Source organism: Neolamprologus multifasciatus, chromosome 4 (assembly GCF_963576455.1).
Source record: "Neolamprologus multifasciatus chromosome 4, fNeoMul1.2, whole genome shotgun sequence".
Lineage (NCBI taxonomy): Eukaryota > Metazoa > Chordata > Actinopteri > Cichliformes > Cichlidae > Neolamprologus > Neolamprologus multifasciatus.
The window spans coordinates 19,567,565-19,586,288 of NC_140442.1; the positions used below are offsets into that span (position 1 = coordinate 19,567,565).

An 18,724-nucleotide genomic window follows, 5' to 3' on the forward strand; every position below is an offset into this window, starting at 1 on the left:
CAGTCAAACATGCCACGGTTGGAGCAGACACCAACTGACTGCTGTAGCAGGGTCCCTGCTCACAGTTGCACCTAATCAAACAGCAATGAGGCACCTGCAGTACCAGAAGCTCAATAGCAGAAAAAGCTGTTTGGCTTTGATGAGATTTGACTATTTTATAATGGGAACAAATCACAAATGTGGCACCATTTAAGGGGCAATAAACAGGCTTGCAAACAATATAAGATTTATTGCAGAGCATTGTTACAACAAAGAAATAAATGGAGCAAACACAAATTTACTTACTTTTTACGCCAAAGTTGGTAAAGAACCACTTATGGAGATGATAAATAAATCAGGTTTGTTCTTAAAGCCACAGGGAGGCACTAGAGATGGATTAAAGAGTCACGAGCTACTCAGTGTAAACTAATCCCTGGTGATTAAAAAAGGACTGATCTGATTCTCGCTACCATCCATAATATAAAATGACACCGATACAAGATGTGTGACCTACAGAATATGCCAAAGTGAGTACTTTAATTTTTTCATTTTTATTAGTTTCCCCCCAAAACAGACAATCAAAAGCTACTTTTACCTTTGGCTGTTTTATGAATTTGGCCCTCACACTTTTGTGTTGTCTCAGCACTTTGAACAGAAACTTTCTCAGGCTGTGTTTTGTCTGGATTTGACCACAAAGAAGAAATAAGCTTGATGAGAAAATCAGAAGCGAGATAAGATGAAACACCACAGCACAAACAAAAGTCTTACTGGCATACTGTATTTTAATGAAATATCAGGTTAAAATAAAAAACACTTTAATGAAAGAAGCAGACATTAAAAAAAAAAAAAAAAAATCACCATAAATATGCTACATTACCCAAATCACACTCTGCTCTAGCACAATCTAGGAAATCTAAGGGCTGCTTTAGTGTTAGGTCACAAACATATGAAGGATCCGCATTAAGAGTGAAGATATCCCGAATGTGCAGTGGAAAATCTAAATGTGAATCAACTCCAGATCAATGCTTCTCAACACTAACCAGCTTAAGACTTATGAGCAAACACTGCACTCATACACATTCCCACCCAAACACACACTAAAAGGTAAACCTTCAAGCGGAAGACTTACCCCAGATTATGAATTACAGGATGTTTGTGGGCTTTTTAGGCAAAATATGAACAAGTTTTACTAATCTTAAAAACATTAACTCATAAAAAAAAAAGCCCATCCCGCTTCTCTAAGCGTTCCCATACCCTCACATCAAAAAAGAAGGGATCTCTGGATTAAACAAGCCTAAATAATTCACTCAGTTTGGGTCATTTACATCTAAATATGCACCTTAAAGTCAAAAGGAAAACCCAAATACCTGCATCCAGTGTTTAAGATCAGATAATTTGACTTCCGCCGGCCTGCCCACCACAGGGCGAGGCCGTTTCAGTGGTTTAATCGCTAATAGGCGTGCTCAAAATGTAACACCAGCTGGTGCCCCGTGTGACTACATCTCCAAGTTTTCACGCGCAAACCCCGCACTCATTCAGTCCAAGTCCTCCTGCACAACTAGCACTTAGGACAGCATTATCAGCAAACGTGTTGTCGTGCTTGCTGGAAAAAAAGGAAACAAAACACGAAGAACAGATAAAGATAAGGCATCACATGCTATTCTTGGCAAAGCTGTATGAAGTGAAAGTGTGGCACAGCGATGGCTCGAACGTGGGATGAAGAAGCTACACTGGAACCGTTTCCGCAACTTGTGAAAAAGTCATGACGAAAGACGAAGATTTCCCTCTCAGTCCCAACCGTTGTCCTTTATCATGTGGGACAGCTCGATGATGTACTTCCCCTCCTTGTACTTCTGACTCAGTTCAAAGGCCTGTTCCTGCAGGAGGAAGGTGAAAGGGAGTTGTTAGAAAGAGAGAAAAAGTTAGATGACAGATGAAAGAAAGCTGTAGCTGCCATGATGTCTGGTTAGTGGACAACTAATCTGACATCTTGCTACTTCTTAGAGTGACTTTTATAGCAAAGCCCAACCCCAAGTGAAAACACTGCACAAACAAACAGTAAGAGTTTGTCAATCAGAGGGCAGCCACACCCCGAAACATACCCCACTTTGCCGTTTACTCCTAATGGAGATAATAATTCACTAAATGAACAGCATGTTGTCTTAATGAAGGCTTTAAAACAGCGACAGAGACCATAAAGTTTACAGAAGTAATAAATCAAGAGAGAAACCGGGTCATTTTCTCATGTATTTCTTTACAATTTTTGCAGTACATGCATTAATGCAGACAGTGACATTCACATAACAATCACTGGAAAGTCCAGTTATTCTTGATTACATCATTGCTTTGTTGTTTCTGCGTCTTACAAAAATGTCCCAATTGATTAGTGTGATATGTATAAAATTCCTCATGGCAACAGAAAAGTGTGTGTGGACGTCTCAGTGAATTAAAAACCAAAAAGCCTTTAAGTGATTTAAAGATGAATAATCCTGCACTGCATTTGCTGGAGGACATATACGTACATATTTCCAGCCCAACGTGGTGTGACAGTTTTCGCAGTAGATGTCGGCCACAGCATGAAGTCCCGTGAGCAGCAGTCTCTCCTCAGCAGGGCCGCAGCCGACATTGACCCTGAAGACAAAAGCATGGACACACTGTGATTAAACTGTTCTCTTCAGTAATCACTCAAGGACAGCCTCTCCTGCACAGCTACAACCTCCTTTAGGAGAAAATGTTAATGAAACCCTACTATTCAAAAGGGCTGCACCTGAACAAATTAAGATTTAAACTGAGTGGAGCTGGTAGGTTAATATTTAAGACGCAAACAGTGTGTACTCCTGACCCACTAACCCCGGAAGAACGTGAGCTCACAAACCTTCAAAATCCAAACTAGAGCAAATCAAGTTGTCTGTTCAGTGTGGTTTGATCAAACAAGCGCGATACTAGGAATGTGTTTTCACAGAGAAACAGACTTTTTATAAAATGATTTGCGTGAAAAAATAACATTTTTGCACAAAGTAGCATTAAAGTTATTGTGAATACAAATGAGATGTGAAAAACAACAACAGTTCCCTCTTCTCCTGTCTACAGGAGAAGTGAGACTGGAAACCTAAAACAGGAAAAACCTGCTTTTTAATAGTTGATACTTACACAGAGTTGAAGAGGTAGGCTCGGCCCTGGCTGCCTTGGAAAGACTAGGAGACAGGGAGGAAAAATATAAATTAGAGACAGACTGCAAACCCAACTCTGATATGTCTCAGATGCAACTTTCTAAAATAACCATGAAGCAAATGTGCATGCCATCTGACATGATTATCAACAAAAAAGACAAGAGGCATACAGACCTTGGAGATAAGATCGTCATGATTGGCCAGATGGGCGCGACAGTGCACACAGCTGTAACGGCGGTGGCAGGAGTCCAGATACGCCTGGAACGTCTTGGCTTTTGTCAGCTTCACCATGTCTGAGCAGGACCAAAAACACAGAGAGAGACGAGTTTGTTTTATTATTGTTTGTATGATGGGTTAACGATCTTGGCACACAGTTCTTCCATCTGACTAACCATAAACAGGATGATTTCTTCCTCATTTGAATTAACCTTAGCCCCATCACAAGACTATAAAGCTTCACCCTAACGCAATGTAACACAAAGGTTATTAAAGTTAAGCCAAACTAAAAACCAAAAGCAGGACGTTCCTTCCATCTTCTGTCAGACTGTGTGCAATAGTCTATATTCCATCTTGCTGTTAACCACTGCACTATGCAATATCCCATGCCATATATATTCCCATATGTACAGTGCACATTTTTCTCTATTGTTGTAGAGTATTATTAATAAAGGTTATGTTATAATGCTGAATCTACTTATTTTGTTCCTGTTCTATTCATTTTGCTGCTATAATAATGTAATAACTCGTGAATTTTTCACTTGGGGGTAAAAGTCTATCTTATAAAAAGCCAATTGTCAACACAACCAGCCTGATGAGGTTTTTTGTATTAAGACTTAGGATGCCTACATGACTTTCAACTGCCTTCACAAAGTGCTACTACTGTAATCTCTTCAACCAGGCCCCTGATAAGTAGCCCCAGTATTATAATAACTACAAAGAAAACTAAACTAAAATTGAACACTGTCAAACTGCAATGAGGCTGGACCCAGAGAAAATCTGTTAATCACCTGATCAGATGTGGTCCAGAAAAATCTATGACCAAAGTCCTACTATTATACTGACACACCAAGGGAAAATTGAAAGTCAGCACTATAAAGATGTGACTTACTCCCTCAAGCCTTTGCATTAGTATTAACAATTTGGAGTTTGTAACTAACAGTTTGAGTTATCTAACATCAAGGTTTTAAGGTTATTCATCCTTAATGAATGAAAGCTATCTGGGTTGGACTCTTTGTCAGCTTCAATCATGCATCTTCTTTTCAATGATTAAATGTATGATGGCAGAGGGTGACTTTACAAGGTATGGATGCATTATTAGCTGAGACTAGTCAAGCAGGTTAGTTAACCAGGCAGCTTGCTTCCTGGTTTCTAATAGTTGGCACAAATAACCCTTGCTTAGATAAATGCAGCAGTTAACCCAAATTCAAGGACTGTACAGGCACTGTCCGTCTACCAGTCAACGTAAACGGACTGATGGTGCATCTGCCAGCTGCAGGAGTAAACCGGGCCACTAGCTCGGCTTTGACCTAGCTTAGTGTGTTAGCTAGCCCGCTAGCTCCGCACTGTCAACACACAACAGCAGCGGCAGCAGCACAGATGCGCATTGCAGGACATTTCTCGGCGTCCACTTACCTAAAAACACCGAAGCTCCTCACAGTCTAGACAGCGGACTGGTGTGGCCGGCAGCTGAAAAACTTCAGGTAAAAGGCAGAAAAACGGTCAGTTTGGTGAGAAACGATCGACCACGCGTTGGCGGTTCGGACACACAAAAAAGGACAGACAGCTCTGGCTGTTGAAGCGGAGCCCGTTTACCCGCGTCTCTCTTTTGTTTTTTTGAACCAGAACCAGCGCTCAAAGTTCCGAAACGACCTTCTTTAAAAGTGGAGCTGGACGCCGACAAAGCTGGCAGGCTGACAAGGAGCGAAAGCAGCGACCTCGGCGGGAGGAAAAATGCGATTTGTTTATGAAAACACGCATAGGAGGAAGTCTGGGTAGTGCAAAACAAATCCCAGCTGACCAATCAGAGCCTCCGAGTGACGTTAGAATGTGGGTCAACCAATCAGATTCCATCTTACCGGGGCCTTTTATGGCTATCGGTTTGATTGCTGTTTGGTAGCGTTTCATAAATGCTGAAAGTGTGTTATCATCTCCGGCCTGTTGAACTGGGATTAAAAATAATTTCAAAAACAAGCATAGTGCTTCTGTAGAGATCAGACCAATAAGAGAAAGAACAACATGCTAACCTGCTACTGTGACAGTTTCCAGGAATTCTTGGAATATGAGCCTGAGGGAAGGGTTTTATTTGTTGTGGTTTCTTGACTGCTCCTTTGCATGTCCTTTGCCTTTCTTGTGTGTGTGTGTGTATTTTTATGACACACAGGCAGGCGGTCCATTACACTGATCTCTGGTTTAGTTTTGAAAAGTTTGGTTATAATTCTTTGGTTATAATAATAGTTTCGTTGCTTTGTGGTACAGCAACATGTACCATTAAATGTTGATCAATGACCTAGGCCTAGGGTGAGCAGATCCCAACAAACTAAATGTAGGGCATATGTGGTATTTGTGTGGGAGAAAGTGGGACATGTCAGCAATGATGACTTAAAAATAAAAACAAACAAACAATAAACTAGGCACATACAGGCTAATTAAACAATATTTCAAACTGTCTTGCTAAGCAAATACAGTAAAGATAAAAGGAAACTGAAGTTTGTTCTTATAGTCATGCATATGAAAAGTCTTTATGTACTTTCACTGTGATTTCTGCATTTTGGGGCCTTCAGTTTGAATCTATCCATAGATTTGCATAGCTTTCTTTTGCCACATCTGAAATGTTCAGAAATTTTATTTAATTATAACACATATATTGTGTCACTTCACACCATATTATTCAGAATATACTGGAACTTCTTTTTCTTTCTCACAGTTTACAAAATCTGCAAAGTGTGCAACTTGTTGACTTGTAGCTTTCCCTGATGATTATGGCGTTAAACTGGCTAAGCTTCTTCTCACTATAATAAAAGGCCTACCCTTCGCACTGGGTTAAAACCAGAGTTTAGAAAAGTGCACAGTGTTTTAGTCCCGTCTCCCTACCATCACTTCCAACCAGGATGACTGCCCCTCCTTGAGTCTGGTTCTGTTTTGAGGTTTTTTCCTGTTAAAAGTTTTTCCTTCCCACTCTCACCAAGTGCTTGCTCATATTGGGTTGTTTGATTGTTGTGGCTTTCTCTGTATTGTTGAAGGGTCTCTACCTTGCATGTAAAGTTCCTTGAGGCAACGTTGTGATTTGATGCTACATAAATAAAACTGAGTTGAATTGCATGTCCTCCCGAACCAGTCAAAATATGGGAAATTGTCTCAAGTGTCTCAATACTACTAAGACATCTTATTTTATTGCTACTTTGCTACACAGAAAAATACCCTCTTTGTTTCACCAACAAACTGGTTGATTATTATCACGGCCGGGTGGCTGGACTTTGACCATAGTTGCTTGGGAAAACAAGGACACAGGTGAGGTTTACAGCACATGTACACTCTCTACAGTCGCTTTTAGGTCAAGAAAATCGGTCAAAGAGATTCGCACTATGCTGCCTAGATTGCTCCGTAACACACTGTACTGTATTCATGTTTGTACTGCCAGTAATTACCTTGTAATCTTCTAATGGCCCAAAAGAATATAAAAGCCAAAATGCAAGTGATTTATTCATAATCATTTATTTCTCAAGCCCTATCTTAAAAGTGGCAGAAAGTAACATTAGAGACATTCAAAATAAAGTCACATTTAATCAAATATACAGTCCAGCTAGTTAAAGATTCACTCGTTAGATGTGCTGCAGATCAATGCCGTGGTTTGTTTGTGGGTGGAGGCTGTAGAGACGATCCCACGACAAACAAGTCATTCTGTCAGCAGCGATTAAAGGTCAGCACCGAAGAGATTAATGATAGTTGTGTTCCCACTGCATGGCGATTATTATGCAGACCAAAGATTCTTCAACAAATGTTGCATTAGCCGTTTTTATCAGTGTCATCTTTGCCATCATGTGATGGTGTGCTTGGATTCAGTCCTGACTTCTGTTTTTGCAGAAGTAGCCGGACAGAAGAGTTGGATAGTCACTCATCACTCCAGTGGCTCCTACTTCTAATGCCGCCTCTATGTCTTCTTCTGTGTTGCAAACAAATAAATGCACCTGTAATTGCAACAGTTATCTTCAGTTAAAAACTGACATTTCACCGTTTTGTTTTTCCTTGTATGGCAGCAGAAAATCTGAAGCACCATGGGCCAGTTGTTCAGGCTACAGTGTAGATAAATAACTATTACAAAATGATATTGATAATCAATGCAATGGCAACAAAAGTGTCACATTCATCTTGATTAGAATAATATGTATACTAGGAAACAGAGAAAACAAGGGAAAAAGATTTTCATGGAACATGTTGCAAAGCTAATCTTATTAGCCGAACGAGCCGGTTAACAGGTGAGCACCTAGACTCACTGGCTATTTTGTTAGGGACACCTGTTCAGTTGCTCGTGGACACAAATATTTAATCAGCCAGTCGAATGGCTGCCTGTAGACGTGGTCAAGATGACCTGCAGAAGTTCAAACCGAGCTTCAGAGTGGGGAAGAAATGTGATTGAAATGACTTTGAAAGTGGCTGTTGGTGCCAAACGGCTGGTATGAGTCTTTAAAAAAAAAAAAAGGAAAAAAAAAAGAATAAACTGCTGATCTACTGGGATTTTCCCACAGAACCATCTCCAGGCTTTACAAAAGATGGTCCAAGGAAGAAAATACCCAGTGAGCTGTAGTTCTCTGGTCAGAGGAGAGTGGCCAGGCTGCTTTGCTGACAGGAAGGTAACTGTAACTCAACCATTCCTTACAACCAAGGCATGCAGAGGAGCATTTGTGAATACAAAAAAAATGTTGAACCTTGAAGCAGATGGGTTACAGAAGCAGAGGACCACACTGGGTGCCATTCATGTCAGCTACAACCAGGAAACTGAAGCTACAGTTCCCACAGACTCACCAAAATTTGACAACAGAAGACTGAAAAACATTGCCTGGTCTTATGAATATTGAATTCTGCAAGATTTAGATGATGAATTTGGTATAAACATCATGAAAACATGGATTGAGCCCGCCTTGTATCAACGGTTCGGTAATGGTGAGGGGGATATTTTCTTGGCACACTTCAGGCATTTTAGTACCAACTGACCACCAGATAAACACCACAGTCTACCCAAGTATTGTTGCTGACCATGTCCATCCCTTTATGACCAGCATACCCATCCTTTGGTTCACTAGTTCTTTCCAGCAGGATAATACACCAAGTCACAAAGCTCAACTCATCTTAAACTGGTTTCTTTAACATGACAATGAGTTCATTGTACTTAAATAGACTCCAAGGTTACCAGATCTCAATCCAACAGAGCACCTTTGGGATGTGGTGGAACAGGAGATTCACATGACAGAATTGTCAGCTGCACATCAGTAAACTGTGTGATGCCATCACGTCAATATGGACCAAAAATCTGGAGAATGTTTTCAGCACCTTGTTGAATCTGTGCCACGAAGAATTAAGGCAGTTTTGAAGGCAAAAGGACACAAACCTGGTAGTTGGCACCAATTACCTACTAAAGAGTCTAGTGTGGGAATATCAGTAGGACTGATTAGGACATTCAGTGGACTGATAACCTGTAAATCGTGTGGACATGTTACTGAATCACTGATTAAAATACTTGGATTTTAACATGCCCACAAATTCTCCCCAAAACACTAAAAAACAACATGTAGATGATATAGAAAGGAACATTTCCTGGTTGCTACTTTGGCATTATTTAAAAGTGTTGAAATACAACAAGGACAAAATATAAATATCACATAGCTTAAAGAGTGTTACTTTCTCCAGCTATTGAGTGGAGTCATGTCCTGACAACAGAGTTGATCTCATCACATCAGGATAGAGATGATGCATTCAGGACACTCATAGTGGTTGTGTGAGGTCAACTATTTGCCATGCTGAAGTGCTTTCTGTGTTAGATCATAACCTGTTGAGTTTGAATAGCATCCTGCAGCTGACCATGCAGTGACTAGTAGGAGAAAAATCAAATCCATTGACTTTAACAGGAATTCTATTTTGGGGATTCCCTGTGCCTCTTTTCATGGAAGACACAAGAGCAAAGTAAAAGTGAAGCAAAAATGTTCCAGGAAAGTTTCTGAGCACACTTGTGGTCCCTGCACTGTTTCTATCTAAATGAGAATGAGCAAACAAAACTCTGATAAGACAAAGAGCCTTTGATAAGGTAAACAAACATTTGTGATAGATTTCATATTTGCCTCTCAGTATTTAGTGTTTTCTTTTACTCTGATATGTTTATATCCCACAGTTCTGGCTTTCTTTGCATTCCTTTAACTCTTCTTTCAAGCACAGCGCTGTAAACACTTAGAAATGTGGTTTCATACCTGAATTCCACGGGCAGCGAGGTGCCTAAAAAGACTCTTCCTCATAGTTATTCTGCAATGACAGCATAAAAGAAGCAAATTTAAAATAAAACACAAACTGCACACTGTGCTTAAAATGCCATATTTAAGCTAGCAGTGTAAACAATCTTTCAGTGTAGTGAGGACTGAATGTTTTGTCGATTTTTGTCATTTATAATTTAGATTTCAAGACCAATAAATAAGTGAGATGTAGGAACAAGGAACATAGTCTTTTTTAATACTTCTCTTACTTTTCTATCAAACACACAACGAGCTTGTTCCTCAGGAGAGCTTCATCGGGAATGAATGTCCTTCAGCGCACAGAGACAGAGAAAGACACAGTTACACTTTTATGAAATAAAAGTATCTGAGAGAATAAAAACCAAGAGGCCGCAGAAGAAGGCTTACAACCACATGATTAAATTGCACAGAGAAACTTTCAGTGCTCCCAGAGAGTTTTAAAAATAAAAGTAAAACATAAATCTGACTGTGTTTAACAGAAATGTATGAACCACAGCTGAACAAGCAAAACATAAACATTCACAACTACAACCCCCCCCCCCCCCCCCCCCCCAAAGTAAATGGTCAGAATTTAAAACAGAAAGGAAAATTGCTGGGTTTTTTCCCCAAATAAGGAAACACAGACCCAGAGCCTGTACCATACTTAAACCAGTCATGCTTAGCTGTTATTCACCATCATCATTCAAATTCTCATTTTGAACCAGGAAAAATGTTAATGGGCTCAGTTAGGCAGTCCAGACACAGTGAGCATAGATAGCAAGAACATGAAGCGTCACAGTCTTAACAGAAAAAAGACCCTTCATGTGAAATGACATGCATGCACATGAATGGACACAGTTTACTCAGAATGCACTGAACACACTCCCTGCAGTCACACCTGTTGAAGATGCGCATTAGGTAGAACTGCAGCAAACTCTCTCCTATTGGCACAAAGGGCAGCAGCCCCGTGTAGAAGAGAAGCAGAAGCAGCAGGCCTCGGCTCATAGTGAAACTGTACGGCATGGAGCCGTTCTACGTGGAAGGAGAGAACAGAGAGACGCAGACATGCTGGGTGACAACACTGGTACAGAGGCGGTGTTTATGAATCATGCTGAAAACCATACTGAAAAGCTAAGGAAACCCTGTAACGCCATCATATAACTTCATTTCATGCATTTCCTGCATGCAATTAAAATGTTATAATGAGTAAAGTGTGTTAATGCTATACAGGTAACTCATCTCCTCCAGCTGGTTAATGTACCATTTTCCAGCATTGCTTCATGATCGTGGAGTCTGTGGAAGCCCACACAGTGATCCCCTCCCTGTTGTAGCGTTTAACCAGATCAGACACCTAAAAACATAAAATCAAGTGGGAAACAAATATTAGCATTCAGGACATGATGACATGAAGGTGTAAGAGTGTAAGTGGTGCTGCAGACACAGATATCACAGAGGCTGCTGTGCTAGACTTGGGCAGTAAACTGTGGACACTGTTTATAAGTTGGACAACATATTTAGAATTGCACAGGAAAAGCTCCCTAGCCTTGTAGTTAGAAAATCACTCATAATTTGTCCACCTTGACTGGAATTTAGACAATGTATCCACCTCAAAAGAGGCCTGATTCAATCCTGAAAAGCTGAAGCTTTTTCATACATCGGGAAATTGTGGTAGAAGTTTGGTGTTGGTTTTTTGGGGCGATTAACGTGTACCCTTTTAATGAGCTCGTGGTTGTTCTCTTTGATCTCAATGCTGATCGGCATCTCAGGGAACTTCTTGAACACATCCTCCAGCAGAGCAAACTTCCTGTCCTTGCCAGTGCTGTAACGGCCTAAAGAAAAGGAGGGGTGAAAAGTAAAGTCACATTAGATGCATGAGCATATCAGAATGAAATTAACTTGTTATGGCAGTTGACTGTGGTGCACCACACTGCTTTACTCATCTGGGATCTGCTGCTTTTATCACTGTTTTAATATAGTGCCTGCGTTTCAGGTTTGCTTTTATATTAGTTTCATCTATGTCTACACGTGTTCTGATAATCTGTGCAGTCAGTTATAATAATGCTAAGAAACAGTGTTCCACAAGGTTTCATTGTTGGCCTCCTGCTGTTTCTAACTGATAGCTTATGATTTGGCTATGTAATTAACAAATACAGTGTGAGCTATGATTTCTTTGCAGATATACACAATTGTATTTCTCCTTATGGCAATAACTTTTACAGTGAATTAAGCAATAAATTGCAAGAAAATTGCTGGATGTAGCACATATGATACAAAGTAATATTTATTCATTTTATTTTTAATTAGAAGTTTCATAGTCTGGCAATTATTTAATGATTCAGGCTTTAAGGTCACTCCTCAGAGCCCCAGACATCAATTTCCTCTAATTTTGCTCCCCTCTCTTGGATATGAATTCAATATCACTACCCAACTCTTTCAGAAACATTAGAAATATCTTCGATAAGAGGATTAATACTGATGTCCTGCTGGAGGAAATTGGGGAAGCTCATTTTTTTTTATTCAGTCACTTTTAAACAGTAGTTGTTTGATTGTTTTGTCTATACATTTTTCAACATACAGTGTTTGATTTATGATTATGATGATGATTATTGTTATAGATGCATCTTCTTCAAATGTCTTTTTATTAAAAATGAACAATTAGATATAACAGGAGGAACTCACCTTCATAAAATGTTACCTCCAGTCTCTCCTTATACAAAGGCAAATCCTAAAAGTTTAAAAACAGAGTTGAACAGAGAGATATAAGGCGAATTTACTATGATGTGATTAAGGTGAAAAGAATTTGTGTACGCCATCAGATATTCTTAGTATTGTTGTCCCAGCTGAGTTGGTACGTGCAACAAAGCCGGATGCAAACATTCACTTGATGGTAATCTGATGCTTGAACAAACTCTTACTGAGAAATTACAGCTTTGTTTCCGAGGAAACCTCAAGAGCAATGCAAGCAGCATGCCCTTTTTGAAGATTATGGTGAATTTAAAAGAATTAAAAGATGCCTCCATGCAGCTCTGTAAGTAATGTTGCTACGGTAAATATGCGTGCTGTTAAATCTGGATGGAAAAACATGTAATAACATGTAAACTGCCACGTAAAGCCCCGTAGCTCACAGTAGCATTACAACCAAATCTGGTAGTCTCATGTGAGCTTAAGGAACTACCAGATTGTTTGGAAGTGAAAACTGACTTTTAAGCAGTTATTCTGCAGTTATCTCTAGAGTATTATACACTCACACTTGTTCAGCTTCTCATAAATGCAAATATCTAATCGGCCAATCACATGGCAGCAATTACATTTAGGTATGCAGACATGGCCAAGATGTCCTGTTGAAGTTCACTGAGCATCAGGGTGGGGGGATTTAAGTAGGTAAAAGTACCTTGTTAATGTCAGAAATCAGAGGAGAATAGCATAGCTGCTTCAAGATGAGGCAACAATAAGTGAAATATCCCCGTGTAACAACCAAATTATGAAGAACAGCATATCTAAACATGTCAAAACTTGAAGCAGGTGGTCTTTAGCATTAGAAGACCACATCAAGTACCACTTCCGTTAGCTAAGAAAAGGAAACAGACTAATATTGCACAAGTTCAATAAAATTGGACAATAGAAGACTGAAAAAAAATGTTGTCTGGTGTGAATCTTGATGTTTTTCTGTGCCATTTGAATGTTAGGATCAGAATTATGGTGTAGATAACATGATCCTGTCTTGTACAAGTGTCAGATATTTTCTTAGCACACTTCGGGGCCAAGAAAATATCTTACCCGTGTATTGTTGCTGACATGTCCATCCCTTTATGAACTGTGTACCTATCTTTTCATAACTGATTCCAGCAGGATGGCACACCATGTCACAAAGCTCAAACATCTAGAAAACAAAAACTGAGTTCCCTGTACTCAAATGGCCTCGCTAGATCCCAATCCAATTGAGCACATTTGGGATGTGGTGGAACAGGAGATTCATTTATATACAGGCAACAAATCTGCAGTAACTGTCTCATGTCATCATGTCAACATGAACTAAAATCCCTGAGTCCAGCACCTTGTTGAATCTGTGCCACAAAAAATTGTATATTTGAGACGTAGTGCTCAAGATAAAACTCACATAGTCTCATGTGTAAAATTAAATGTAACAAAGCTCATCTATGAAACAGAAACAGAGCAGGTGTCTCTGAAAGATGACCACTTCTTGTCTAAGTACGGCCTTGTGACCTTTGCCCCAGTCCAGCAGGTTCCGGCTTCTTACCTGCAGATTGAGCGAGGAGATTGTGACATCATGGCCAGCCTGCCTCAGTAAATTCTCATCATGTGATACCACCACAAAGCCATCATGTGTCAAATGACAGTCCATCTCCAGCATCTCAGTGCCCTGCTCCGCCGCACTGACAACAGAGAAAAGATACGAATAAGTAAAATGATGACTGCACCGTTTGTCAGGGGTGTGTGCGTCACTTTCACATTTTTAGCAATACACCTTTTTTGGGAATGGGGAGGGTCGGGGGGGGGGGGGGGTGGTGTCTAAAAACTCTGCCATCATGTAAAAATTGATGCATTCTTCTTTCACAGCACTTCAAACAGGGCAGTGTGGTACTTACTGTGTGAATGCCTCCATGGTGCTCTCTATCCTCTCTCCAGATCCTAAAATTCATAGAAATTATGCCAGTAGTCAGAAAATTTGAAGTACTCAAAATGTCTCAGATAGAGAGCTGCTAAACTGGTCCTACTAAACATTACAGCAAATCACATCATCAGTTAGAATTGCACATTAAGTTTTCAGCTTGAGCTTCGTGGTAGAACAGAAAAAAGTCTGCACAGTAAAATAAGATTTAGATATATATATAAAAAAAACAGGCCTTTTGTTCAAAGACTTCATCTTTAAAGCAGTAATAAAAATCAGGGGCACCCCATGGGAAAGTTTCATACATAAATCTTTAACCCACAGGACTAAAATGTGCAACTGCTGAAAGAAATTAGCATTTAAAATGTTGGAAAGTGAAGCAAAAGCATTCTATAACATTTAACAGCATCAGTGTTTTGGGCTTCTCTCTAGTTAAATTGGATGCTGACTGACATGCAGCTGCTTTACAGATGGACTTGAGGCAGATTAAAACCCGGACCTCAGGGCACAGAGACTGCATGCCCAGTCCGGTGACCACACCCACACATCATGATCTTTACCTCCTCTGTGTGCGATCTTTTTGCAGTAGAAAGCAGGGTGTTTCTTCCTGTGGAGAATCTGTGGGTTCTTTAGCAGGTAAACCGAGGTGAGGGTGTATCCTCCCAACACTGGGAGGAAAAAATATAAAAAGCTGATCATCCTTTCCTGCATGCACATCCAGCGAGTCCCTGAGAGAGTCTCTGCAAGATCTCAGTTCAGGTTGACCAGAAGCACCAGCAAAAGAAAAAAAAAAAGAAAAAACTTGCTCAGCAAGACAATCTCAAAATAACAACTCGATTTCTCCTTCCAATCACAAGTGGCCAGACCCAAAAGCTTTTCTGAAGAACCAGCAGCTTGTTGTGGGAAGATAAGAAAAATCCAGACAGACTGGTATGACAGAGAAAAAAGTCCCACCCCTGAATTTCAGTCTTACTCTTAGCAGGTACAGCTGAACCCTCAGAGCTGTAAAAGTCAGTTAATGAAGCACCAGCTCACAAACCCACAGGGCTCTCGCTCTGGCCTCTCCCCTTCCAATGGTAATGCTGTTTTTATGCTTTTGTTCAGGTTTATGTCATACCTGTGCAAGTCTTGCAACACCTTTCTAAGGATTACTTTTATTCTGCTACACTGCTGGAGTATTGCTAATATAATACAGAATATCCTAAAATGGCATGACTACAAATTACCTGCCAGATGAGTGCAATTAGCCATCTATTGCTTTTTCCAGATGTAATGTGCTGCTGGGCTTAAACACAAGCTGATAACTTAGGAAACAAATGCATCGCAGGCAGCGTGGCAAGTTTCTTATCTTGTATTTGACAAAGGGGATGTGGAATGTAGAGTAGGTAAACTTTGCTTTGACCAGGCTAGAAATATGAAAACCATCTATCTGCAAGCAGTGCTCACCACAACATGCCACGTACAGTCCAAAGTCAGCAGGATAAGCAGCAGCATATTGTTCAACTTGAATGGCAAAGCTGGAATGTGACAAACAATTGTGTGACGGGCCGAGCCTGCAGTGATGTGTTACAACAAGCCTGGTTTTCACGAGAACAGAGAAATCCATTCACTGCAGGGCAAATCAGAGCTTCCAGCATTTTCCTACATTTACAGGTGTCTCGTTTTGACGTGCAAATCACACAGAAGACAGATCACACCCCACTGTTGGCCACTTTTCTGTTTTCCTGCTGTCACACGTGGTAGAGATATATAGAGACATACATGTGTGCATATTAAACTTACAGTCATGCTGAGACATGATATGAAGGAGGATGTGAAAGCTCAAAGACAGATCAGTGTTACAGCTCCTTTTACACTGCTCAAAAAAATTAAAGGAACACTTTGACAACACATCAGATCTCAATGGAAAAAATATGTTGATATCGACTGGGAAATATGCTAGGAATAAAGGTCACTACATCATTTCATGGAAATGAAAACACAGAGCTCCATTCAAAGATACTCCCAAAATCAAAGTGAAAAAAAAAATGATGTGGCAGGCTAGTCCATTTTGCCAAAATTTTATTCACTCCTGATTGGTTAAGGGCTTCTACAGCCCTGTCCAGCTCCTAGAGTAACTGTCTGTGTCCTGGGATCTCCTCCGTTCTCTTGAGACTGTGCTAGGAGACACAGCAAACCTTCTAGCAATAGTACGTTTCGATATGCAATCACCATCCCATGCCATGGTAGGGTCCAGGTATCGCCTCATGCTACCTGTAGTGATCCAAGTCAAATGAAAAAACAAAATTAGTGAAAAACAACAACAAGCAGAACAGATGCGGGAAAAATGTCAGTGGCCTCTACCTGTAAAACAGTGCCTATTTAAGAGGGTGTCTCATTGTTGCCCCTCTGCTGCACCTGCTGATAATGTCATTAACACCAAAGCAGCTGAAACCAATTAACAACCCTCTCTGCTACTTAAATGTCCAGATCAATCTCCCACAGGTTCTATTGACATGATGCTATACTCTGATTAGCAGTGTACTTGGATTCATCACATAAAAATCCACAAGAAATGGCACAAGAGAAGTCTTGATTATGGAGTTCCACAAGGTTCTGTGCTAGAACCCATAATTTTCACATTACACACACACACACACACACACACACACACACACACACACTTCCCTTGCAAAATACAGACCACTATTTATAAACCATTACTGGACATTGGTAACCTTTCCCCCACCCTGTAGTTTGACCTCTTTTTGTTGCTGTCATTTTGCATTCTTACTCTGTGACTTTTGTTACATCACTTTCTTCCCACTTAATCCTCAAACCTTTGGGGACTGACAACCATCCTCTGATTACACCAGACATCTCTTCTTGCCTTGCACTGTTGTCAAGTGCTGCCTCAAAGGTTACAATATTGGCGATGAATTCCAATATTAAACCTATAAAACTAAATAATATTGACCTTTGAATATAAAGTATCTTTTGAGGTTTTTATTAGCTAATAAAAAATAAAAAACAAAGAGAAAACAAGACCACATCACAATTTCAACAGTATCAGGAAATTTTATTCAATTGTATGTATATAATGTGTTTTTGTTAATCGTTTAATTCATAATACCCATAGAATATACAGACTATAACCCTCAATAACTCATATCTCTTCGACAGTCTACTTATATGTTCTTTTAAAATAATTCCTTATAAGATCTTGTAAGGGAAAAAAAAACCAAACAAACCAAACCAAGTTTGCTCACTGAAAACACTGTCAATAATAATCACGCCCATAAAAGAAATAAGAAAAATACAAATTAAAAACATACTAATTAAAAAACAAAAAACAAAAGAAAAAAAAAACCCTAAACAAAACAAACAACACCCAACTATAACTCCCTTTTATGTTAAAAAAAACAAAACAAAAAACTACCCCAAACAATATCTCACCAATATAACAACAATAGCAATAATAAGACGACCCATTTAAAATCAATATCTGGAAACAGGCCCTGTGACAGATGGGCCTTTAAATTTGTGTGAATGTAGATGGTGTGTTTAAGTGCAACTTTTCATAAACACACAGATACACCCCCTAAAATAGAGAGTGAGGGGGAGTGTCTGTGTGTGTCAGGAGGATAGCAAAACATGGTCCTCTTGGGTTGTTCTCATGATTAACCAGTGAGATGTTTGATTTGATGGCTGAACCACAAAAAAAGAAAAACAAAGCAACAACAACAAAAAATAAAATAAAATAAGAGGGGCAGCCCAAATGTACATATGAAACAAAACATCTGCATGACCGTCATCTCAAAGATCTGAAACTACAGGTAACTGCAGGAAGACGGCCCAGGCGGCAAAGAAACAAGTTCCATCTCTCACACACGCACACGATGAGAGGAGTCTTGGCTTTACGTTACTGATGAGCAGATACACAAACACTTGTACATAGACGAATCACCACAGACCATCCATGAGTCTGAAAACACGCAACACTTTAAACTTAAAGCTCAACAAGCAGGATGCTAGACAGGGCGGGGAAGGAAAAACAAAACGGGGGCAAGGCTGGAGAGACAAAGTGCAGACGTGCTGATTGAGTCGCGTGATTGGAGCGAGTTTCTCCCTCGTCCATGATGTGGGTGAGACGGACACATGGTTACCAGAGGAGGGAGGCAGAAAGCGGCAGCGGTGGCGCGCAGTGTTCACCAATTCAGCTGTGGGTAAGCAGAAAAGAGGCGGGTACTTTTCCAAAGAAAAAAAGAAAAAATAAAGCAAGGAGTGGCAGCCCTTTGAGAAAAGCGCGGTGAGAGTCGGGTGGCTGAACAACCAGAATGAGCATTACCACATGCACCAAAAAGCCACACACTGATCCCAGAGTGCTAGCTATGGCTTCAGAGAGCGACACAAATCTGATGTTTGCTGCAAAAAAACCAAAAAAACCCTGGAAAAAACACGAGGCGCAGGTGCATCTGTTAGCATCACTGCTC

At 40.1% G+C, this 18,724-nt stretch overlaps 2 protein-coding genes across 3 annotated transcripts; both read right to left on the bottom strand.

The window, feature by feature from the left end:
• Window positions 1-741: 741 nt before the first annotated feature.
• ypel3 (yippee-like 3) lies at window positions 742-5,110 on the bottom strand. Its single transcript, XM_085155951.1, has 5 exons — window positions 4,782-5,110; window positions 3,324-3,442; window positions 3,130-3,173; window positions 2,502-2,610; window positions 742-1,856 (listed from the first exon to the last, which is right to left on the bottom strand). The coding sequence occupies exons 2-5, from the start codon at window positions 3,438-3,440 to the stop codon at window positions 1,767-1,769; spliced, it is 360 nt and encodes a 119-aa protein (XP_085012077.1). The 5' UTR covers window positions 3,441-3,442; window positions 4,782-5,110; the 3' UTR covers window positions 742-1,766.
• Window positions 5,111-5,285: 175 nt separating this feature from the next.
• gdpd3a (glycerophosphodiester phosphodiesterase domain containing 3a) lies at window positions 5,286-18,719 on the bottom strand. 2 transcript variants are annotated; one of them, XM_085155945.1, is made up of 11 exons: window positions 16,035-18,719; window positions 14,813-14,920; window positions 14,230-14,272; window positions 13,881-14,016; window positions 12,302-12,347; window positions 11,333-11,451; window positions 10,884-10,973; window positions 10,521-10,654; window positions 9,874-9,933; window positions 9,605-9,656; window positions 5,286-7,333 (listed from the first exon to the last, which is right to left on the bottom strand). In XM_085155945.1, exons 1-11 carry the CDS (start codon window positions 16,048-16,050, stop codon window positions 7,205-7,207), a joined length of 933 nt encoding a protein of 310 aa, XP_085012071.1. In that variant the 5' UTR covers window positions 16,051-18,719; the 3' UTR covers window positions 5,286-7,204. The 2 variants fall into 2 exon arrangements, with proteins under 2 accessions (XP_085012071.1, XP_085012070.1); XM_085155944.1 differs by having other exon boundaries at window positions 14,813-18,719.
• Window positions 18,720-18,724: the final 5 nt, after the last annotated feature.